Source organism: Pleurodeles waltl, chromosome 7, assembly GCF_031143425.1.
Source record: "Pleurodeles waltl isolate 20211129_DDA chromosome 7, aPleWal1.hap1.20221129, whole genome shotgun sequence".
NCBI classification, from domain to species: Eukaryota; Metazoa; Chordata; class Amphibia; order Caudata; family Salamandridae; genus Pleurodeles; species Pleurodeles waltl.
Window position 1 is genome coordinate 1,139,741,278 of NC_090446.1, and position 25,812 is coordinate 1,139,767,089.

At 44.5% G+C, this 25,812-nt stretch overlaps 1 protein-coding gene across 1 annotated transcript in view; it reads right to left on the bottom strand.

The window, feature by feature from the left end:
• LOC138246033 (peroxisomal acyl-coenzyme A oxidase 1-like) overlaps positions 1-25,812 on the bottom strand; it is a 313,836-nt gene that overhangs the window by 205,237 nt on the left and 82,787 nt on the right. Inside the window, exon 3 of the mRNA XM_069200202.1 lies at positions 5,685-5,845. Coding sequence (XP_069056303.1) covers positions 5,685-5,845 — 161 coding nt within the window. The remainder of the gene's footprint in view (positions 1-5,684; positions 5,846-25,812) is intronic.

Here is a 25,812-nt window from a genome sequence, read left to right on the forward strand (position 1 = left end):
TGCGTTCTATGACCTGGCATTCAAATAAACACAAAATCCCACAAGCATTGCCCAAAAGTGTAAAATAAATGTTCAAAATGTGAACAGCACAAGCAAATGACCACAGCATCCTGCAGGTCATTAGGTTTCTTTAGTGTCTCAACTACTTCTTTATATAGCATTAGAGTTCATTGTCGCCAAGGACCCTGCAATTGCCAGTATGCATACTAACATGTTAGCAGAGTAGTCAACTAATACCACAATTATAACACTAGCTGCTTCTTCGTATCCAGAGACAAAGAGCAAGGTAGTGTGACATGGGCTTGGAATAACAGAGCACAGAGGACACCCAATCAATTGCTCACATGCTAAATAGAAATCTTCAGTCAATATTAGTCATCTCCATGAAGAATAGAACAATATGTAGGTGTGTTAAATGCATAAACATGTTGTGCTATAGTCAAATCTTAATGAGAATAAAATCTATCCCCATCCTTGGGCAACCTTGACATCAGGTGGGAAAGAGGGCTGTGAAATGAGACAGACAGACAGGGGTGGGAGGTGAAAAAATAAATGTTACTTTTAAGAGTAAATTCAAGGATAATGTACAGAGAAGGGAACTGGAAGCAGGAAAGAAAGAAAGAAAGAAAGAAAGAAAGAAAGAAAGAAAGAAAGAAAGAAAGAAAGAAAGAAAAAGAAAGAAAGAAAGAACGAAAGAACGAAGGAAGAATGGACAGTCAGAAAGAATGAGGGAAGAAAGGAAATAACAGCTAAATTTGTCATTAGCATTAAACACACCATTCCATGATTTTTAATGGAGCAAAAAGAGCAAACACTGATAACCACTGGTGGAAAACACTGACAAAACTCCACCAGAATTTGCAACTAAAAGAAACCGAAAACAGGAAATATTAGGAATATTTTAAGGCGAGGAAGCTGTAATAAGTAGTATCAGAAATTATACCACCCAACATCACTGAGCATACAGTCCAATGCCGAAAGCAAAAAACTCAGGACAAATGACTGACTGCGTCTGCACAGCCTTTCATATTTCTGGATCATCAGTAAGAGGCGAAGGCTGAAGCAAAGGTCAACGCCCTCCATGAAGTGTTGTCACCAAAGGTTATGCTAGGACCGCAACTTGCAGGGGCAGGACTTGAAGGATTTCTGCTATGCTTGGATGTCTCAGGTCACAGTTATCCACCATGTGCTGTTTTAATCTATTCCATCTGATTGGCTGTGAAAGACATAACCCATTCAACAGTTTGATGTTACAAGTCCACAATACCAAAATACTAAATTGTGCAATTGTCAGAGTACATGACACCCCGTGAACACAGTGAGAGGATCTCGAGCTGTGCACTGCTAATTCTATCACTAAAGCACAGTGGAGAAAGGGTTCTTACAAGTGATACAAGAAGAAATACCAGTGACCTAACCAATGATCTTAACAATTATCCTGTTTTTTTTCTTATACCTTCGAACTGCAACTGCATAATTTCAAAGACGGTTAGAAAAGAGAAGGGATAGTTAGCACAGGGATCTGCATGTTATGTTGGTAAACCTCACCCATTGGGCAAGAAGGTGCCCCATCCAGGGAACTTCATCAGAAGGACTAACTTGGAAGCTGGTGAGCCAATGAAGGAACTGGCAATGACGAAATGTACTGAGGGATGCTAATTGTGTCATCTGCCATCTGTTCTCAGTAAAAGAAACAAGCATTAGCAAAGCCAGTAGGTCTGGCGCTGGCAGTCAGCCTTCCGGCAATTCTTGTTTTGTCACGCCTTTTGCATCATTATACTATTTGCAAATATGCGGGGTCCTCATCAATCTAAAAGAAAATCATCTGTTACAAGACAAAAGACCAACCAATACCATGGCACTGAAGGAAACTACTTTATGTATGGATGTGTTCCTTGTGCAAGGGTGCCATGCCATACCATGTAGTGAAGTCAGCAATTGGCTGAAGTGGGCTGATACATTTCCCCTTGATGCATGCTGGAGTGGGTGGGAGAAAATAGAATTAAACCAATCACAGCATGGCTGAAACCCCTATAAGTAACTATGTTACATGCATATTTTAAGTGAAATCAAAAGGTCTTGGCTAACACAGACATGAACAAGTTAACCAGTCTGGCTTTGGCTGCAAGACTCTGCCTAGAACAGTGGTTCCCAATATTAACAGATTAATTAAGTGTATATAATAAATAAAGTGGCTAAATGTACAACTGAAAATGTTAAAACGTCCTGTAAATGTCAAGGAATTTGAAAATGGAGGCTGACAATTAAATAAGTATCCTCAGATTGATTTATGGGAGCACTGCAGGTGCATCAAACTGAATATAGTATGGACGATGTGTGGCTTCAATTGAACTTAGAAAAGCCACCTTCTTATTACAATTACACGTTTTTTATTTATATTTGTTTGCAAATTAAATAGTATGTGTTGTCACTTGTGTATGTGTTTAGTAAATGCTTGCTTCTGTATTTTATGTGTATTGTTTTTACGGTTGAAATAATCAACAATTTCTAGGTTGCGGTTCCTGCCATCCAATAATGATTCAGTTGGAGGTCCCCGGATTCTAATAATGATTTAGTCGGTGTCCCTGGGTTTCAGTAACGATAAAATGGGGATCCACGGAAGAAAAAAGATTGGGAACCACTGGTCTAGAAGAAAAGAAAAGAAAAGAAAGAAAGAAAGAAAGAAAGAAAAGAAAGAAGGAAAAGGAAATAGAGGAAGAAAGAAGGAAACAAAGACAGAAAATGGAAAGGAGAGAAAGAAAGAAAGAAAGAAAAAAGAAAAGAAAAATGAAATGAAATGGAAGAAGACGAAAGAAAGAAAGCAAGAGGGAAGGCAGAAAGGAAAGATATTTCAAAAGAAATAAACAAATAAAATGAGGATGACAATACAGAACAGTTTCAAAAAGGGGACATTCTGATCTGGTATTCTGTGAAATAACAGCAGTCAGAAAAGCAAAACACTCAAAAAGGAATTCAAAGTAGCATTGGCAGGAGATCGGATTTGATAAAATGAAATATGGATCAAAAGTGTCCAAAAAACTGGTACTACAGGGCACTAGTTTGTGTGTGGAAGTGATCCTTGTGAGAGAGCATAATGCAGTCACTCAAAATGCAGTTAACCAGTGGGTTCAATAGGCTGCCCCATGCCATATCCTGCAATGGGCGGAGGCAAACTGTGAATGACGCAACAACAGACCAATGGATGAAGAAAGCTGGCTGAAAGCCCCTATGTGTAAGTATGTTACACATATTTTAGTAAAATCAAAAGGTCTTGGCTAACGCCAGATCTAAAAAAAACAGTCAAGGGAGGATGGACAGTAGAAAATTGAAGCAATGTGTCATCTTTTCGTACTGAACAAACACTTATCTACTGTCTCATCCATTAAATAACAGAAAACAGGCAAATGCAGTTTAATGTCTGCCAACAGATATACAGCGCACAAGCTTCTGTCACAGCTAGCGCAGGAGAGGAAGTTAAAACTCAAAACTTCGAGACCGTTTCACTTCAATTAAAGGAACTTCTTTACTTAATCTCTATATACAGGGAGTGCAGAATTATTAGGCAAGTTGTATTTTTGAGGATTAATTTTATTATTGAACAACAACCATGTTCTCAATGAACCCAAAAAACTCATTAATATCAAAGCTGAATATTTTTGGAAGTAGTTTTTAGTTTGTTTTTAGTTTTAGCTATGTTAGGGGGATATCTGTGTGTGCAGGTGACTATCACTGTGCATAATTATTAGGCAACTTAACAAAAAGAAATATATACCCATTTCAATTATTTATTATTACCAGTGAAACCAATATAACATCTCAACATTCACAAATATACATTTCTGACATTCAAAAACAAAACAAAAACAAATCAGTGACCAATATAGCCACCTTTCTTTGCAAGGACACTCAAAAGCCTGCCATCCATGGATTCTGTCAGTGTTTTGATCTGTTCACCATCAACATTGCGTGCAGCAGCAACCACAGCCTCCCAGACACTGTTCAGAGAGGTGTACTGTTTTCCCTCCTTGTAAATCTCACATTTGATGATGGACCACATGTTCTCAATGGGGTTCAGATCAGGTGAACAAGGAGGCCATGTCATTAGATTTCCTTCTTTTATACCCTTTCTTGCCAGCCACGCTGTGGAGTACTTGGACGCGTGTGATGGAGCATTGTCCTGCATGAAAATCATGTTTTTCTTGAAGGATGCAGACTTCTTCCTGTACCACTGCTTGAAGAAGGTGTCTTCCAGGAACTGGCAGTAGGACTGGGAGTTGAGCTTGACTCCATCCTCAACCCGAAAAGGCCCCACAAGCTCATCTTTGATGATACCAGCCCAAACCAGTACTCCACCTCCACCTTGCTGGCGTCTGAGTCGGACTGGAGCTCTCTGCCCTTTACCAATCCAGCCACGGGCCCATCCATCTGGCCCATCAAGACTCACTCTCATTTCATCAGTCCATAAAACCTTATAAAAATCAGTCTTGAGATATTTCTTGGCCCAGTCTTGACGTTTCAGCTTGTGTGTCTTGTTCAGTGGTGGTCGTCTTTCAGCCTTTCTTACCTTGGCCATGTCTCTGAGTATTGCACACCTTGTGCTTTTGGGCACTCCAGTGATGTTGCAGCTCTGAAATATGGCCAAACTGGTGGCAAGTGGCATCGTGGCAGCTGCACGCTTGACTTTTCTCAGTTCATGGGCAGTTATTTTGCGCCTTGGTTTTTCCACACGCTTCTTGCGACCCTGTTGACTATTTTGAATGAAACGCTTGATTGTTCGATGATCACGCTTCAGAAGCTTTGCAATTTTAAGAGTGCTGCATCCCTCTGCAAGATATCTCACTATTTTTGACTTTTCTGAGCCTGTCAAGTCCTTCTTTTGACCCATTTTGCCAAAGGAAAGGAAGTTGCCTAATAATTATGCACACCTGATATAGGGTGTTGATGTCATTAGACCACACCCCTTCTCATTACAGAGATGCACATCACCTAATATGCTTAATTGGTAGTAGGCTTTCGAGCCTATACAGCTTGGAGTAAGACAACATGCATAAAGAGGATGATGTGGTCAAAATACTCATTTGCCTAATAATTCTGCACTCCCTGTATGTATATTGTCGGGTCCTTAAACCTTAAACTTTACCTTAAGACGTTTATTTGTGGTGTTTGAAAATAAAAAAGGTTTACCTATTTGTGAGCTGCATTGCGGCTGGTGCTGTAGTTTGAAATAATCACTAAATGCCACGCATGTTGGCTCACTGCTACGGAATCAAAGACTGCAGGTAAAGAGATCTAAATGCTTATGCTGGACTCCTTTCGGTTGTCACCAGCCAGAAGCTTTGTTAGACTGCGGGGCTTACCTGGGAGCTTCTGGGGGCAGGATCTTGTAGGTGTGAGTAAAAGAGGAGGACAGGTAACAAGCCATGACCTGAATGATAAAAGTTCAGGTGTGCTTAAAGAGGGTTCAGTTTCTAGCATACCAGATTTTGTGACGTGAGCAGGGGGAGAGAGAGATACAGATAATACCACAAAGACAGCACGTTGTACCAAGCATCTGTCGAGCAGTGCCCACCAGTAGCACTGCCCGTAGGACCAGTGGCACTCTTTGGCCTCCAGTTGTCTACGGGGTTTAGAGCCCCATGGCAAGCAACATAGGCTTGCCTTTGCAAGGACAAATGTGACCATACCGTGACCCATCTCGGTCTGGGCGTAGGTGCCAATGATCTCCAGGTTCCACGCTGGCATGAAGAATCTCTCCTGCTGTTCGGGGGTTGCCTGGGTAATGAGGGTGGGCAGGAACATGGCAAGGTGAAGATCCAGAGGTTCGTGCCGTCCGAGATGCACAAAACTGCAGGCAAATTCCAGGGGCGGGAGGAAGAATATATAATGTGAAGAGGGAAAGAGAGGGAATCAGGAAAGTAAAAATATCAAAGGTAGAGAGAGGGAAGATAAGGAAAACAAAATAAATAAACATTTTTAGTGATTAGGAAAAACATGCAGATTTAAACAGATGTCAGCACTCACTCTTCGGGTCCTAGGACAGACCATCTACTTACTTCTACAATCACTGTAATCACATTGGCAAGCCACAAACTCAGCGAACAGCATTTAATAACATTTAATATAGCCTCATAGAACAATACTCTTGTTTTTTTGTTTTGTTTCTGGTTATTCAGTAGTCAGTCTCTGTCTTGCTCTGTGCTTAGGATTTAGGGCAGATGTAGAAAGCCCGACTACAAAAGGAAAGGGCTTTTTATAAATGTTCAAAAGTTCTTTTAGAGGCCAGGAAATTATTTTAGACTTGTGAAAGGGCTTTTGAAACCCTCTCCGAATCACAAATGAGAAGGGGCTTGAAAGTAGCGCCCCTTGCTTTGGAAAGGTATGCATCAATGGTTTGTGGCCGGAATTGTAGGTGGAAATCACTGATCAGTTTCAGAGCCCAGAGTTGAGGTGGTACCTGATTCGCAAAGGAAAACCTGTCTCCGTGAGAGAGGAATCATGCTGGCTGCCATTGCGGGAATATGCTCAATGTATTCCCAAGCGGGAAACCTTTTTCAAGAACAAAAGCAGCACCTATCCCTTTAATGAACCAAAGGTGCTTTTAAAAACAAGCATTGGCAAAGCCAATAGGTCTGGCTTTAATATGCTGTTAGCTCATTAAAGCAAGAGGCATAGGAAGGAACCAGCAGGAGCAGACCGAGACAACTATAATTGTAAGATTTCCTCCACGCAGTTCAATGTAAACACTAAAATGGAGTTGAAAAGATACACTTAGAGAGCCAACAGCATTGGCTAAGAGATTAATACTCCACTGGGCAGAACAAAGACGTAGCTGACAAAGTATCGAGCCAATGGTTGAAGGAAGCAGAATAAAGAAAGTGAAGCTTTGAAAGGGGTGGACCCAAAACTCACTCTGTGTATTGTTAGCAATAGGTCTGTTTGACAACTTTATTGTCAAAACCCAGAAGTACAAATGGTTCCTATTTAAGAGTGTAAATGCAGGGACAGACGCCTGCTGTCCCTTGCAGGCGTCCCACTGTGCTTTCACAGCTAGTCATGAGGGGTTGCAAACTGCAACCTACCTATTTAATATTCATTAGATAATGTGACTTATTACTATAACTATTGCATCGCCAATTGCAGCCCTGTTCTCAGATCAGTCTGTGTCCAATTGGCACATGCCTGCTTTGTGAATGGGTATGACCAGACACTTGCTAGATCTTATCCCCTCCACCTTGTTTCTCGGTCAATAAAAGCAACAGGAAGAAAGAGTTTTCCAGTGTAAGGGGCGGAGCAAAGAATAATGCTAGGGTTCAGCTAAGTTCATTACTAGGCTAGTAATCTGAAGCCCTTGCATTACATTTGTATTTCAAAGTTACCCCCTAAATCTGGATCACTGTCTCCCTTGGGTCTTTTGAACTATGTGAATTTCAATCTCCATCCAAAACTCTGCCAGAATTGTGACATGGATCCAGTATAACTGTGAGGAATCAGAAGTATAGTGTACCGGACCAAACACAACCTAAGATCAAAAGTCCCGCTTGCGGAAAAGTGGCAACTACCCCTTGGCAAGCTACTCACCTTCTCTGCCCTGTAGATGGATCTATACTGCTCTCGGTGGAAGACGTTTGGCGTGCTGCTCACTTCAGTGCACCCGGTTAATCGTTAGTCAATTAAAGTATGAGTGACATCTACTAATGTTGTTTTGCTGAGGAGGGGGTTCCATACCACAACCGAGAACTAGGAAATATTCAACCAGCATGAAACTAAGATGGTTTCTGTGCAGGAATGGATTCCACATCTAGGATCTTGTTCAAAACTGCTGTGGGGTGTTGCATACTGCTGCAATCAGAAAGGCAGCACAACAGCTACAAGAACAGTGCACAGCTCTCTGTAGCGCCTTTTATAACTTAACTCTTGGGGGAGTCGTTAAAAAAGAGGCTGGAATGCTTATCAGTACTTTTGGGTGTGGACATCAGACCCATCAGACTCAAAAGGTCAAGGTTCACTTGATATCAGTCTCCAAAGTACAAGGTGCGTCTCAACAGAAACACCATGCTGAATGTGGGTCATCTCTGTTAACACTGTCATCCTTCAACCCATAGTGACATACTTTCTTCACACCTTATATGGGCATGAATGTGGATCACACCTAGCTCTCAAACCCCTATAATTTGTAGTGATACCATACGTTCAGCTTGGCGATGCACACTTATTTTAAAGCAGTGCACAATATATCAAAACAAACACATGGTGCTGGAAAACCAAGATACCTATCCATTTGGACATAGAGTACTATCCCTACCCTGAGAATCATCCACAGCTAGCAGAGCAGCCCAGCATTGTAGGATATCCTTGGCAATTTTATTTAGTAAAACACAACCGCAAACCTTAAAATATAAGGTAGCAAAGCATCTGCAAATGAAGGCATATTCCAACATGGTGACCACCATATGGTGGGGGAGTGGGAACAAATTACTGCTAGAGATTTGACATCGCCATGGGTTAAGGAGTCCAGGATGTTTTACTTCTTCTCATTCATGGACCTGGCAGTTTCCAATGAATGGCTTAGGCAGTGCTCTAACACCCACGAAGCCTTCAGAGAGGCAAATAAATGCATACCTTAAAATGTAGATTTTATGATTATTATTTTTTAAAGTGCACAAACCAGCCCACACATACATTGCTTTCAATGTGCACAAAAAGGTCACCACTACTATCTTACACTCAAGTCCATCTTCTCTCTCCTGTACTGCCTGCATATAACATAATCTAGTTTCATTACTATCGATTTTGTCTCCTACCTTCACTCCAAAATGTACTCCCCCTCCTGGGCCTACTCAGCTAACCAAATTTCTTCCTAAAAACCCAGAGGTATTCCTCCTACTTAGGGCTGCCAAACCTTCTTGAACTACCTGCAACATTTTCAGTTACTAAACTATTATGCCTCTGGCAGTCATTTCTAGGGTCCTGGTTTACCTAATCCCTCACGTTCTCCTAGAACTACACATACATCCAACTGCTGACTTGCTTCCTCTTACAACTAAAGAACGATCTCTGCTTCTCCACAATATTAGAACTAGAATAAGTAGTGTTTAAATCCACATGCTCCATTAGATGGAAAGTGCTCTTACGTGGAATTGAACTTTATCACCCGTACTTTTAATAAGTGCCTAGTCTCCACCCTTTGTCGTCTAGATTGCTGCATCATTCAACTGTCACTCACTCCATCCCAAACCGCGAAATATTAAGCCTCACCAACTGTGGACTATGCTGGTTCTCATCATACCTCTCAAACTGCTCCTCACACTGTCTGTCCACTTCTCTACCTAGTCATCTGTTGAGGCTCAACCTTTCATCCTGCTTATGCTTCCAATATTTTGCCTCTTTCTGTGACCTTTTGGTTTCCATTACCATCTTTATACTGATGACACGGAAATATGTCACCTTCCCATCTTTCTTTTTTCACATTCAGGCCCTCATTTCAAGTCTGGCGGTCCTAGGACTGCCAGACTCACGGTGGCGGTCAGACTGACGCCAATGCTCTGCCAGGATCTTAGATCCCGGTGGTCCGGCAGTGGCAATGATCCTAATCCGCCAAGGCAGCGCTGCAAGCAGTGCTGCTCTGGGGATTACGATCACGTTATCTGCCGGCGGTTTCATGGCAGTAGCACCTCCATGAAAAGGCTGGCGAAGAACAGGTGCAGGGGGCCACAGGGGGCCCCTGCACTACCCGTGGACTTGGGATGGACAGTGCAGGAGCTGCCCGGCCAGCACCCTTGCAATGTTCACTGTCAGCTTAGCAGACAGTGAACACTGCGAGGGTGCTGGTACACCGTGCAGGCAATAGTATTGCTGCCGGCTTGATTACTAACCGGAGACAATGCTGTAGCCTGTTCCCAGCAAGGCCAGAGGGGAGAAACATAGTTTTTCATCCACCGACCTAGCAGGAAACCCATAATGGCTTGGGTGGGGAGGTCGCCATGTAGGCAGCAGCCACCCTGTCGGGAGTTTTGCAGACAGAGTTTTCCGTTCACCAAACACATAATGGGGCCCTATATTTGTGAAAATAAATCCACCCACATGTCTTCGTCCACAATGCCAAATCCAGGCTTAAGACAATAATAAATAAGAAAGGAAATATTACAAGTGTCTCCTAGAAGAGCTTAAAATTACTTAGGCTATCCTGTTTTAAGCTTATAATAACTGCTAACCTCGCGAGCCCCCACCCGCTTGAAAGGGAAACAGCCATCATTACTGTAACCATATGAACACTGATAAACACCTGCAAACTGAAATGTCATTCAAAGTAAGGAAAGTGATAGAGAATGGGTCATTTGTATTTCTTCCTGAATGGTCAACAAATTGTAATGTTGTTATATAAGATAGCAGTAAGGAAGACTGGTCACAAATTATTCAGTTTAAAATTTGCTGCTTAGGATAACACTAAAATACTGTTTCTTCTTCTTTTGTTTGTTACAATTTTATGTGCTTTGATTAAAGGTGCAAGATTTAAATGAATGTTTTAGGTCTGATCTAATTATTTCATAAATTGTTGAGAATTTCAGAATATTAAAATCATATTTGATCTTTTGGCAGTGTTTAATTCTTTCACTGACTGGTGAAATAGCTGGCCCTATAAACATTTTGGCCAATAGGTACTATCGCATTTACCCACAGACACAGATGGATAAAACCCTTTGACTCATCAGCTCCCTTTTCTAGCAAGTCATTACTGATTGCAGCTCAACTGCCAACAATATGTGGCTTTAGACATTTAATGCAAGGTGTAATGACAGGTACCCGTGAAAATAGTGCTGTCAACATATACGTGGGATAGTGGTGAAAGAATGACGAATCTTTCCACATACCAGCAAAATTCCTACTTGCACAGCGTCCCCATGGTATGTGTGATACCTCCTGCTAATCCTGATATTTTACCCAAATGCACTCCTAGGGCTTTTGAGGCCATACTTCCAATATTTTTGATAACACAATTTTATTGATAATTCGCAAACAAAATTGATAATATAGACTATTCCAAATGCATTGCATAGACAACAGTACACTGCATACAATTATAACATGGTTGTACATGAAGGGCAGGGGACACCCTAAACCTGCGGGAAGCCCAAGTCCAAAGTATGTCCACCACTTCCCCAATATGTTATGCTTCTGCAGTCATCTTCATGGCTGGTAAACTAGCAGTTACGTCATGGCAAAAACGTCTACCCCTTTTTGCCACTCAGGCAGGGTGGGGGTTTGGGGTGACATCCACCAAAGGTGATCTCACTTTTAGTAACCAGGGTAGCTATCCCAGCCAAGGTATGTTCAGCTAGGGACCCCCCCACCCATCCTCCAGGATACCCAAAAGGCTGATCTGCAGAATTAGTTCCACCTCTCCAGGACCCGCAAGATCGTTCCCTTCTACTCTCTGCCTAAATTCCTGAAAGCTACGTGTGTCTCACCAGTCTCACCTACCCCTCCCTCTTCTGCTTAAAAGTAGGAAAGTCTTCTGGAGCATGAATGACTAACGTGTGATAGATGCAGGAAATCACCCCCTTCCCAAGTCGACCCATGAGTAGCTTGACCACAAGTGGGCTAAATTCTGCATACTTCAATGTTAACAGCAAAATTTCAAATCCCAGGATACAATGCAATGTCAATAAAACGTCATGACATACCTATAGTGAGACATTTGCTGTGGGGACACCTGGCAGCTATGAATATCCATGCAACAGCAGCACCACCTTGATGTAGTCAGGCAAAGAGTGCAGAAAAGCAGTGGTGAGCTGCTTAAAGACTCACATTTTGGGTACCTTAGAATGCAGGGCTACAAATGAATCAGGTGTAATACAAAATCGTAAAGGTTTGCAGGGTTCTATTCTGTTGGCAGGTTTGACCACCCCTAAAATGTCATAATGTTCAGTAAGGAGTAGATAAATGATCCCCAACTATGTCCAGGAATCTGTTTGCTAAACACTTGAATATAGCACTCTTACTTTTTTAATCTATCAGTAGTCCTATAAAACAGATACTCTCCTGATACAGAGTGAGAGGTAATGAGATGTGAAGGTGAGAGTTTGCAATAAACAAACTTTCTATGCTTATCACAGTGTAACACAAATCCACTGGATGCATTGCCAGTGGAAAGACACTACACACCCTGCATTACTTTTCCTTTAATTACATATCTGGTTTACAACAATCACTAGAAACAGTGGAAAAACACACTTTTGCCTATTTTTGGGGCTAGGCAGCCAAGTAACCACCAATAAGAACTTATTTCAAAAGGTTTGGAAAGCACTGGGAAACCATCCTGAAATCCACAAGAACATAAACACTGAAAACAGGACAACCTAAAAATACTCATTTTACCCAGCATGGCAAGGTCACATATTTTGCCCTGGAACGTCTCTACAGGGACCTAAGACTCTCTACTTAACAGCATGCCAAGTTCCTGTCTGACAGAAATGGTGTCCTTTGTAAAGGTACTAACCCAGGACTTCAAGATGGTCCACAGCACCTCTCTTATTACCTTGTCACTAAATACATCCCCATTACAAATGTGCACTTTTTCATGAGTGCTCTCAAAGCCCACCCTTTCCAGCTGGAGATCAAACATGGCTAACGGCCACCTCACTTACTCATCCAGGCTCTCATAAACCCTAATACCACCCCCCAGTCAACATTTGAATAATTGTAATATATGTCTCTATCTGTGCAATATATAATGTTACATAATATATATATGGAAAATGTCACTTACCCAGTTAATACATTGTTGTCATGTTGTCTGTTTTGAAAAGGATGTTCTTGTGAGTAAGAAGAGGCTGAAAAGGTCTGAGTGCTAGGAATATGGCTAGCAATTCTAGGTGATTTATGTGAAATTGTATGTGTTTGGTGCCCCATTGTCCTTGAATGTTGTGATTGTTGAGGTGTGCCCCCCATCCAATCATTGATGCATCTGTTGGAAGTATGGTCTGAGACACAGGGTCTTGAAAAGGCCGCCCTTTGTTTACATTTGTGGAATTCCACCACTGAAGTGATATGCCTGTTTGGCAGTCTATCAACACTAGATAGTGCAAGGCACTGTTGTAAAGGCCGCATGTTTAATCTTGCATTTGGGACAATGGTGATGCATGACGCCATCATGCCCAACAGTTTCATAACGAATTTGACCGTGTACTGTTGGTCTGGCTGAATTTGTGCTAATACATTGTTAAATGCTTGCAGGCTTTGTGGACTTGGGCTTGCAAGTGCTGTTTGTGTATTTAGTGTGGCTCCTAAATACTGTTGAATTTGCGCAGGTTGTAGGTGGGATTTTTGGTAGTTTATGGAGAACCCTAGGGTGTGTAGGGTTTGTATTACATAAAGTGTATGGTTTTGACACTGTGTATGACTGTTGGATTTTATTAGCCAATCGGCGAGATATGGGAAGACATGAATGTGTTGTCTTTTTAGGTAGGCAGCTAATACTGGCAAGCATTTTGTAAATACTCTGGGACCTGTTGTTATCCCGAAGGGTAACACTTTGAACTGGTAATGTTTTCCCTGAATTACAAACCTGAGATATTTTCTGTGCGCTGGATGGATGGGTATGTGAAAATACGCATCCTTGAAGTCTAATGTTGCCATGAAATCTTGCTGCTGTAACACTGAGACCACATCCTGTAGTGTTACCATGTGAAAGTGTTCTGACAGGATGTAAAGATTGAGAGTTCGGAGATGTAATATTGGTCTTAAGGTTCCGTCTTTTTTTGGGAATAAGGAAGTACAGTGAGTAAACCCCTGTTCCTATCTGATCTTGTTGTTGAAGCTCTATCGCCTGTGGGGGAATTTGTGCCAATTCTATGCAATAACCATTGCGGATAAAAGATAATACCCAGTTGTCTGTTGTAATGGGTAGCCAATTGTTGTGGAACCTTTGCAGTCCTTCCCCCACAGGTGAGGTGTGAGTTGGGGAGAGATGGAGTAAGTCACTGTTTTGGCTGTGAGGCTTGTTTTGTTGACTGATATTTTCCCCTGCCGCTGGGGAATTGGCCTCTGTAATTACCTTTAAAAACCCACATCATTGGTATTGAGGTTGGTAGGTTGACTTTGATTGTGAGGTGGATGCCTCAGGTGTTTGTGCTCTAAAACCACCTCTGTATTGAGGTTTCCGAAAGGATCCCCTATATTGTGTCGTATACAAAGCACCCATGGCTTTAGCGGTGTCTGAGTCTTTTTTCATTTCTCAATAGCCATATCTACTTCAGGACCAAAAAGCTGTTTTTGATTAAGCAGCATATTAAGGACTGCCTGTTGAATTTCAGGCTTAAACCCTGAAGACCTAAGCCTTGCGTGTCTCCGTATAGTAACAGCAGTATTAATTGTTCTAGCTGCTGTGTCTGCATAATCTAGGGCTGATCTAATTTGGTTATTGGTAATAGCCTGCCCTTCCTCGACTATTTGTTGTGCCCTTTTTTGTAGGTCTTTGGGGAGATGTTGTATGATATCCTTCCATCGTAACACAACCAGAGAGTTTAGGGAGATTGGAACCAAGTATTTAGTAGGAATCGACCCGTACTAGCTCCCTGCATATAAAGCCAATAAACACAAAAGGGTATGGGGTTCACTAATGATAAGGAGCTATAACCCCAGGAGATTATCCACGGGCTCCTAGACCTCACTGGGTGTCAAAACATGGAGTGTGAGTACTGTGGGATGGTGATGGATAGGGGGAGGGGGTATTTCCTTTAAGGACAAGGTGGTCTCACACACTATATAGTGGCATGCTTCATCATTTGACCACCTAGCCCCACCCAGGTAGGACAGTGCCACCTGGGCGGACTCGACCTAACCGTTAAAGGAACAGGAGGGAGTGCGTAAATTATTATTTATCTGGAGTTAGTGGGATCCAGCTAGGGGAAGATATAAGAACACCTAAGCAGTTACCGGTGTGTAATCTACACTTTTAATAGTGGTGTCTGCTGGTGTATTAAAAACAAGGGTGGGACACCAAAGTGAGAGTAAGGACTCACTGGGTCACCTATCTAAAAAATGGCCGACATGTTTCTGCCCTCTACAATGAGCCAAGGAAGGTCTGGGGGCATTCTTCAGGGTCTAGGCTCCCTAAACGTCATGCAATGCAAACATATGTATATAAAGTCTCTGTGTTTTCATGTCACTTACCAGCCATCAGTGATACATGCTGTACTCTAAATCTATCCACGTAGAACTGACAAAACTCTTAATACCACCCATATATTGCTCTGCACATCATTTTAGCTAGAAATTCTCTCTTTTCTGTTGGTTGAATATCTTCCACAGCAATGATTATGGACTTTGCACATGATGAATATGAATAACAATAAAATTATACAAGGACGCATGCTTGTAACTTCCTCTGTGCATAAATTTAAACATATAGGGGGTCATTACGACCTTGGCGGAGGCACTCGCGCCACGGCCATTATGAGATCCCCGCTGGGCCGGCGGGCGGAAACCTGGTTTCCGCCAGCCGGCCCAGCGGGGATCTCGGCCGCAACACAGGAGCTGCTCCAAATTGTTGCACCCGTCGCACTTTTCACTGTCTGCATAGCAGACAGTGAAAAGCTGCACGGGGCCGTGCAGAGGCCCCCAGGGGCTCCGCGACTCCCCTTCCCACCAGCCTTTTCATGGCAGTGCAAACCGCCATAAAAAGGCTGGCGGGAGGGGGACTCGTAATCCCCTGGGCAGCGCCGGAACGAAAGTGACGGGAAAACGCCGGTACCGGCGGTGCGACCGCGGTGCTTCCGCCGCGGTCGTAATACCAAGGATTTCACCGCCAACCTGCTGATGGTGAAATCCGCCAAAACAACCCTGACGGTCAAAGACCACCAGGGTTGTAATGACCCCCATAGATCTACCTCACAATGCAAATGTTATTAACATGTTACTCGAAGAATGGCTTAATGTTTGTGTTGTCAAGCAAAAAGATAAATAAATAAATTAAAAAGAAGGAAATTATCTTGCTCCCCAGTAAATAAAACTACTGAAAACAAATAAGAGACTTACACTATGATGTGGTGGTGCAGTGGTAGTGTAGCGTTTAGTAAATCTGCATTGATGTGGGCTTTATCGTTGATTGTAGGTGATAATATAGCTAATGGTGTAAAGAATGTGATTGGTACTGTAACTTATAAGCAGGTGCTGTAGGATACAGGAGTGATTTCAGTGTATATGACAATGTACAGCGTGAGGAGTGGAAGAAAGATAATGGTGTAGATGGTGCATTTGATGGTGCTGGGTGTATGTTGAGGTTGGGGATGTGTCTTGTAGAGTAGGTTGCACATGTTGGTCATCGGGTATAGAGGGCATGTGGAACTACAGAGTCTATCTGGCAGTGTAATGTATGGCATTTGTTGTGTAGGAGGCATGAAGTGCAGGGTGTAAATAAAACGGGCATTATAGTGTGCACAGTGTAGTGTAGATACTAGGTGCTGGTGTGGGTGCAGGGTGGGCGTTTAAGTGATGCTGTACGGAATATGGGGTTTAGATAGTTTTGTAGGGAATAATGGATTTAAGGATGAGGTGCTGGTGGTGGCAGATTAAATATGGTGTGGATATGTGCAGCTGCATTGGACTAAGTTGTGGTATGGTTGGGAACTGTAGGAGGCTAGACGTAAATGGTGTGGTAGGTGCAATATGGTGGTGTAGGTGCAAGATGGGTTTTGTAGGGGGTGTCAGGTGGGGAATAAGATGTAGATAGCATTCTTTAGGCTAATGGTAGAGTAGGTATAAGATGGTGTAGGTACAGTAAAAATAAATTCATGTAGAGCTTCTTTCCTCATTTCTATTGTTTTAAGCACTGTGTATTGCTATTACCCAATTAAAAGGTACTTCATTTACCAACTTCTAAGTATGGAAGGCTAAGGAATCCTTGGCGACATTCAAACGTATGATCCAAAAACCATGGCATAGCGTAACAGTGAGCATTGATGTCACTGGGTCATCATGTAAACAGTGTAGAAGGAAAGTTTAAGCGGTAGGGTAGACTATAGATGATAATGGCATAAGGTGACAGGTTTAGGGGATGGCACAATGGGAAACACACTCCAAATCCTACTCCACAGCACAGATTTCAGTCAATCATGTGAGCCAATCGCAACTGCTAAAGAAAGGAAAAGGATTAGTGTGTAATGCTTACTCTAATATGAAAATCAACTTGTGTACAGTTTTGTCGAAGCATTACACGTGGCAAATACTTTAACTTCCTACCTCATGTCCCTTTGAGTTACTTGCAGATTCCAACTGCTGTGCCACAACTAGTGTTTAGCCTGGAAATCTGTGTACACCATCGCTTGTGCTTCACTCACATTAAAGTTTTTTTCTTTCATTTTCGTTGCTTCAATGGCTTAACTTTCTTGGCTTACATCCAACATGTGTTAGCAGCACACATGTACTAGCAATATCTACAAATAAATATGCTAGTTGATGGTCTAGTATGCAAATACTCAAAAATGTTTGCCAGTGCTGCCATAAAAAGCATACTGGAGTGGTCTTCTTAAGAAAATAGCTGGCCCACTTGTGGAACAATAGGAGAGAACAGACTAGATTTTATTACAAGACCGGGGGCACTATTATGCATTTCTTTTCTTGCTTTGTTTGACTGGCAGCCAAGATATATAAATATTTTCCCAGGTAACAATAGAGAAAAAACAAACTACACATGAAATCATAAAGGCAAAGCCTATGAGGCATTGTACAGTTTGATAATAATCTTTATTGGGAGCAACAATCTCTCTTTTCTTGCTACTTGCAGTCACAATAAATACCTTTCTACTATTTTATAACTAATTTTATAGTTGATTATTGTTTACAGTACTTACATAATACTTTTTCTTGTTTTCGCATTGTAAAGTGTTATTGTTTTCATGCACGTTGGTTATCTATTTTAGATCCACAGGGCACTACTTACCATCCCCATGCTCTAAACAGCCATGCTCACTGTCAACAGCGCTTCTCTCTGCTGGCGCACTGTTAAGGGAAAAGTTAGCCTAAGGGAAGGTGCGGCCTATGCAGCTCCGTCGTAGCTGATGATGCTCTACTCATATTCTATTTGTGCTTCAGGGAGCAGAGGGTCTCTTTCTTTTTCTGTCCTTTACAGGAGGTCCCACGAGGAGGCAGTGGCCCCGGAGCTCCAGGTGGCTCCCTCTGCACAGTACACAGTACACTGACTGGGTCTGGGAGGTGTAAGATGGGGGCTGGGGAAGTGAGGGGGCCCTCCATGTACTTTACAGGGGGGCTCTCAAGTTTTGTTACGTCACTGTGACAAGGGTAGCCTGGAAAGGCCTATGGAGTGTGTTTACTGCAAAAAAGAGCCATCTTCTTTGAACGATCTTTGTTCAAGATGCTACTGCAACAGGCTTTCCAGTATCCTATTGGAACTATTTATCTATTACAATTGGCAATAGGTTTGGTTTAGTTATTAATGTACAAGTTATTTACCTTCGGTAACAATATATCTGGCAGTGACATATTCTAGTTGCAGATTTCTTACCTTTGAATTTTCCCCAGGCGTCAGACTGGATCCAGAGATTTTTCTTCAAGCAGTACCTCTGCGCGCTGCCAGGTAGTGTCGGTCAAATCCACGGGCGCTGTGTTCACCGTGATGACGCTGCGGTCATATATAGGTGCCACCCCGGCATGCTGACGTAAGTTTCTTTTCACGACTTTCCATGCCAGTACACTGAGAGTGGTGCTCCAGACAGAACTAGGGCCCTTAAAGGGATGTTCTTGTCCCTAGAAATCAGTTCGCAGAGCGGGGAGGATGGGCGGGTCGGGAAGGAATCTGCAACTAGAATATGTCTCTACCAGATATATCGTTAGCAAAGGAAAGTAACTTGTACATCTGATAGAGACTTCTAGTTGCAGATTCCTTACCTTTGAATAGATACCCGAGCAATACCATCCCTGGTGGTGGGCTGTGAACCAAGCTCACACCAAGAAGTCCTGCTGGACCGAACGGCCAAAGTAGCTGTCCCTTCTGACCTGATTGTCTAGGCAGTAGTGTTTGGTAAAAGTGTGCAGTGATGCCCACGTCACTGCCTGATAGATGTCCAGGGCTGGAACGCACCATCCTAGCGCTGTGGTAGCAGCAGTAGCTCTGGTGGAGTGAGCTCGCAAACCTTCGGGAGGTTGCTTTTTAGCCAGAGCATAGCACATTTTGATGCATAAGAGTACCCATTGTGAAATTGTCCTCTTCTGCACCGCCTTCCCCTTCTTTGCACCCACATATCCCACGTAGAGTTGATCGTCCACCCAGAAGTCTTTGGTATGATCAAGATAGAACGCCAACGCTCCTTTTGGGTCCAGACGGTGAAGTCTCTCCTCTTCATGAGAGGGATGTGGGGGTGCATAAAAGGTAGGCAAGGTGATAGACTGTCTGACATGGAAGAGTGTCACTCTTTTAGGTAGAAAAGAAGCCCTTGTGCGGAGTACCACTTTGTCAGGATGGATAGCCAGGAAAGTGGCTTAGAAGACAGAGCCTGGAGCTCACTTTGCGGGCAGAAGTAACGGCAACTAAAAAGACAGTCTTGATAGTTCAGAGCTGTAAAGGGCAGTTACGAAGCGGCTCAAACAGGGTACACATAAGGTATGTCAATACGCGGTTGAGATCCCATTGGGGCATGATGAGAGGGATAGGAGGAAAGAGATGTGTGAGGCCTTTAAGAAACCTCCCAACTATAGGAGATTTAAATAAGGGAGGCTGATCTGGTAACCTCAAGAAACCAGAGATAGCCAGAAGATATCCCTTAAGAGTGCCCAAGGTGGATCCCTGCTAGGCCAGGGAAAGAATAAAGAGAAAGACTTGAGAAAGAGGAGCAGATAGAAGATCGACAGATTTGACGATGCACCATGACACAAATGTCTTCCAACAAGCGTATACAGTTTTGGTTGAGGGGCGCCTAGCTGCCAAGATAATGTCACAGACTTCGGGTGGCAAGTCAAAAGACGTCAACTGTCGCTGCGCAATCTCCATGCATAAAGCCACAGAGTTGACAGGTTTGGGTGGAGGACCCTCCCCTGCTGCTGCAGCAGAAAATCCTCCCGAAGAGGCAGTCTGATCGGAGGAGCTATGACCATGGTCAACAGCTTGGGATACCAGACTCTTCGTGCACAGTCCGGAGCCACCAGTATTACTGGGGCCCGGTCTTGCCTGACCTTCTTCATAACTCTGGGCAGAAAGGCGTACAGGAGGCCTGAATTCCACTTGAGACAAAAAGTGTTGCTGAGCGAGTGGCGCCTTGGAAACTCCAATGCGCAAAACAGCTCACATTGCACATTCTCTACAGAGGCAAACAGGTCTAACCAAGGTTCTCCCCACTGAAGGAAGAGACCTTGTGCCACCTCCAGAAGGAGACGCCATTCGTGATCGACCACGCATTGTCAGCTGAGTTTGTCTGCTCTGGCATTCAAGGAGTCCGCCAGGTGTTGAACCATCAGGGAAATGCCCTGATGGTCCAGCCAAGTCTAGAGGCGGATAGCCTCTTGACAAAGGGTCCACGACCCCACTCCGTCTTGTCTGTCGCAATACTACATGGCGGTAGTGTTGTTTGCGAACACCTGCACTGCTTTCCCCTTGAGAGACAAAAAGAATGCTTTCAATGCTAGTCGAATCGCTCAGAGCTCCAGATGATTGATATGGAGCACGGTTTCCACGGGAGACCAGAGGCCTCTGATCTTCACCTCTCACATGTGGCCGCCCCATCCCAGGAGTGACGCATCTGTCATGACTATAAGATCTGGTTGGGGAAAGGAGAGGGATCTGCCCTTGACCTAATCCTGATTCGTTAACCACCACTGCAGGTCTCTCGCAGTTCCTTCCGAGATCTGGACCTTGTCGGAGAGATTCCCCTGATGCTGCGCCCACTGGAACTTCAGCTCCCACTGCTGAGCCTGCATATGCCATGTGGCATTTTGAACCAGCGGGATGCAGGAGGCCATGAGGCCCAACAGCCTCAGAGTCATTCTCACCGAAATCCAGGACAGAGCCTGAAACAACTGTATCATAGCCCGAATATCCTAGACTCGCTCTTAGGGAGGATATGCCCGAAACTGCACTGTATTCAGAACAGCTCCGATGAAAGGGAGCGTCTGAGAAGGAGTAAGGTGTGACTTTGGCACGTTGATAGTGAACCCCTGTGAATGCAAAACTTCGCCGTAGTCTGGAGGTGGGAGACGACTGTCTGTGGCAAATTCGCCTTCAACAGCCAATTGTAGAGGTAAGGGAAGGCTGGGACCCCTAACCTGCGCAGATGAGCTGCCACCACTACCATCACTTTTGTGAACACCCGAGGGGCACTGGTAAGCCCAAAGAGGAGGTCAGTAAACTGAAAGTGCTCGTGACCTACCACGAATCGCAGGGAACGTCTGTGGGCTGGCAAGACGGGAATGTGGAAGTATGCGTCTTGCAAGTCCAATGCTATCATCCAGTTTCCGGTATCCAGGGCAGCTAGGACCTGAGCCAATGTCAAAATTTTGAACTTCTCCTTTTTGAGGAAGAGATTGAGGGACAGAAGATCTAATATAGGTCGAAGACCTTTGTCCTTTTTCGGAACCAGAAAGTAGTGGGAATAGCAACCACGACCTATTTCTGGCAATGGAACCCTCTCTATAGCTCCTTTGGCCAAAAGGGCTTGGACTTCCTCACCGAGAAACGCCATATGATCCTGTGATATTCAATTGTATGATGGTGGCATGGCTAGAGGAGGTGTCTCGAAGGAGAGGGAGTATCCCCTTTGGACAATTTGGAGGACCCACCTGTTCGAGGTGATGGATTGCTATTGGGGCAGATGATGGCGAATCCTGCCGCCAACTGGTTCCTCGTGTAACCGCGGACTAGGAAGGTTTGGAGGCTGAGGAGGGGGTGGATTGGGTGACCTGCTGGCTCCCTGATCCCCGAGGGCATGGGATCCCGCATCCGCAGCCGCACAGGGGCTGTACAGCATGCGCAGGTCGATGGCCAGGGGTTAAAGGAGTCAGTTGGGTGTCCCTTCCGTAGCCATGAAAGGGGCAAAAGGCGGACTGCTGCAGTCTAGAAACGGGCGCGAGGCCAAGGGACCGGGCCGTGGCTCGGGAATCCTTAAAGCCCTCGAGCACCGACTCCACCTTGTCTCCAAGGAGACGTGTGCCATCAAAGGGCATGTCCATTAAGGATTGCTGGACATCCCCTGAAAAGCCAGATGTTCTCAGCCAGGCGTGGCGTCTCAATGCCACCGTCGATGCAACCTATCTACCCAGACAGTCGGTCGTATCCAGTCCACAATGAATCATGAACTTTGCTGCATCCCTCCAGTAAGGAAATGCCTTCCTTGGCATGGTTACCCCCTAACATTTTGCCCTTTGTGGATGCCAGTTATGATTGAAAGTGTGCTGGGACCCTGCTAACCAGGCCCCAGCACCAGTGTTCTTTCCCTAAACTGTACCTTTGTTCCAATAATTGGCACAGCCCTGGCACACAGATAAGTCCCTTGTAAATAGTACCCCTGGTACCAAGGGCCCTGTGGCCAGGGAAGGTCTCTAAGGGCTGCAGCATGTCTTATGCGACCCTGGGGACCCCTCACTCAGCACATGCACACTGCCTCACAGCTTGTGTGTGCTGGTGGGGAGAAAATGACTAAGTCGACATGGCACTCCCCTCAGAGTGCCATGCCTTTAACCCACTGCCTGTGGCATAGTAAGTCACCCCTCTAGCAGGCCTAACAGCCCTAAGGCAGGGTGCACTATACCACAGGTGAGGGCATAGTTGCCTGAGCACTATGCCCTTACAGTGTCTAAGCCAAACCTTAGACATTGTACCTGCAGGGTAGCCATAAATAGTACATGGTCTGGGAGTCTGTCAATTATGAACTCCACAGTTCCATAATGGCTACACTGAAATCTGGGGAGTTTGTTATCAAACTTCTCAGCACAATAAATGCACACTGATGGCAGTGTGTAATTTATTGTAAAATACACCCAGAGGGCATCTTAGAGATGCCCCCTGAATACCAGCCTGACTCCTAGTGCTAGGCTGACCAGTTTCTACCAGCCTGCCACAACCAGATGAGCTTCTAGCCACACGGGGTGAGTGCCTTTGTCACTCTGTGGCCAGGAACAAAGCCTTCACTGGGGGGAGGTTCTTCTCACCTCCCTCTGCAGGAACTGTAACACCTGGCGGTGAGCCTCGAAGGCTCCTGCCTGTTGTTACTGCACCCCAGGACATCCCAGCTAGTGGAGATGCCCGCCCCTCCGGACACAGCCCCCACTTTTGGCGACAAGTCCAGAGGAGATAATGAGAAATACCTACCAGTCAGGACAGCCCATAAGGTGCCCTGAGCTGAGGTGATCCCTGCCTTTAGAAATCCTCCATCTTGAGTTTGGAGGATTTTCCCCAAATAGGAATAGGGATGTGCCCCCCTCCCCTCAGGGAGGAGGCACAAAGAGAGTGTAGCCACCCTCAAGAACAATAGCCAATTGGCTACTGCCCCCCCAGACCTAAACACACCCCTAAATTTAGTATTTAGAGGCAACCCTGAACCCAGGAAATCAGATTCCTGCAACCTGAAGAAAGCAGGACTGCTGACCTGAAAGCCCCGCAGAGACGACAGAGACACCGCAGAGAGTACTACCAGGCGACTCCAACGACGTGGACACCCTGAGTCTACCCCCCTGCACCTCCACAGCGACACCTGCAGAGAGGATCCAGAGGCTCCCCCTGACCGCGACTGCCTGGTAACAAAGGAACCCGACTCCTGGACCAAGCACTGCACCCGCAGCCCCCAGGACAGAGAGGAACCACCTACCAGTGCAGGAGTGACCATCAGGCGGCCCTCATCCTAGCCCAGTCAGTAGCTGGCCCGAGAAGCCCCCCTGTGCCCTGCCTGCATCACCTAAGTGACCCCCGGGTCCCTCCATTGCTTTCTATAGCAAACCCGACGCCTACTTTGCCTACTGCACTCGGCTGCCCTTTTGCCACTGCGGGTGTGTTTTGTGGGCTTGTGTGTGTCCCCCCGAGTACTCTACAAAACTCCCCTGGTCTGCTCCCCAAGGACGCAGGTACTTACTTGTAAGCAGACTAGTACCGGAGCACCCCTGTTCTTCATAGGCGCCTATGTGTTTTGGGCCCTCCTTTGACCTCTGCACCTGACCGGCCCTGTGTTGCTGGTGGTGTGGCTTTGGGGTTGCCTTGAACCCCCAAAGGGGGCTGCCTATGCCCAGGAGACTGTCTGTGTAAGTGCTTTACTTACCTGAGAAATCTAACCAAACTTACTTCCCCCAGGAACTACTGATTTTTGCACTGTGTCCACTTTTAAAATAGCTTATTGCCATTTTAACCAAAACTGTGTGTACTACTGTTTTAAATCAAAGTTCTATACTTACCTGTGTGAAGTACCTTGCACTTTATGTACTTATCTCAAATCTTGAACCTTGTGGTTGTAAAATAAATTAAGAAAATATATTTTTCTATATAAAAACTATTGGCCTGGAGTTAAGTCTTTGAGTGTGTGTTCTTCATTTAATGCCTGTGTGTGTACAACAAATGCTTAACACTACCCTCTGATAAGCGTACTGCTCGACCACACTACCACAAAATAGAGCATTAATATTATCTAATTTTGCCACTATCAACCTCTAAGGGGAAACCTCGGACTATGTGCACACTGTCTCTTACTTTGAGATAGTATATACAGAGCCAACTTCCTACATTGGTGGATCAGCGGTGGGGTGTAAGACTTTACATTTGCTGGACTACTCAGCCAATACCTGATCACACGACTAAAATTCCAAAAATTGTCATTAGAAATTGATTTTTGCAATATGACTATTTTTCTAAGTTTTTAAAAGTCCTACTAGGGCCTTGTGTAAGTCCCTATTAGCATTTCGTTTAGAGGTTAAAAGTTTGTAAAAGTTTGGATTTAAGTTCTAGAAGTAGTTTTTAGATTCTTAAAAAGTAATCCCAATGTTTAGACTGATAATGAGTCACACAGATCAGACAGTGATGGAACTCAGCCTCACACCTTACCGCTTCTAGGGATGTCAGAGTTAAGGTCTCTCTGTAAGACAAAAAAGATATAGACTGGGTCCAACCCTACCAAGGCAAAGCTCCAGGAGCTCTTGGCAGAGTTCACAAGGGGCCACCCCTCTGAGTTGGAGGATACTCCTTCAGATGGGGAAATTAGTGAACAGGAGGAAGCACTCCCCCCTTCTGTCCTAAATAGAGAAAACCGGGTTCCCAGAACCCTGACTCCAAAAATCATACTCAGAGAGCCTGGTTCTTCCACCGGGTGAGTCCAGTGCCTCTGTGAGCATTGAGGACAGTCTCCATGAAGAGGACATCCTGTTAGCCAGGATGGCCAAGAGACTGGCTTTGGAGAAGCAGCTCCTAGCCATAGAAAGGGAAAGACAAGAGATGGGTTTAAGTCCCATCAATGGTGGCAGCAACATAAATAGGGTCAGAGAGGATACTGACATCCTAAAAATCCCCAATGGGATTGTAACTAAATATGAAGATGGTGATGACATCACCAATTGGATGGCAGCTTTTGAGATGGCTTGTGCAACCAGTAAAGTAAGCAGATCTCACTAGGGAGCTCTCCTTTGGGAAATGTTCACTGGAAAGTGTAGGGATAGACTCCTCACACTCTCTGGTAAAGATGCAGAATCTTATGACCTCATGAAGGCTACCTGATTGAGGGCTTTGGATTTTCAACTGAGGAGTACAGGATTAGGCTCAGGGGGGCTCAAAATCCCCAAGCCAGACCTGGGCTGTATAACTTGTTTATGAAAGAACATATGTTAAGTAATTGC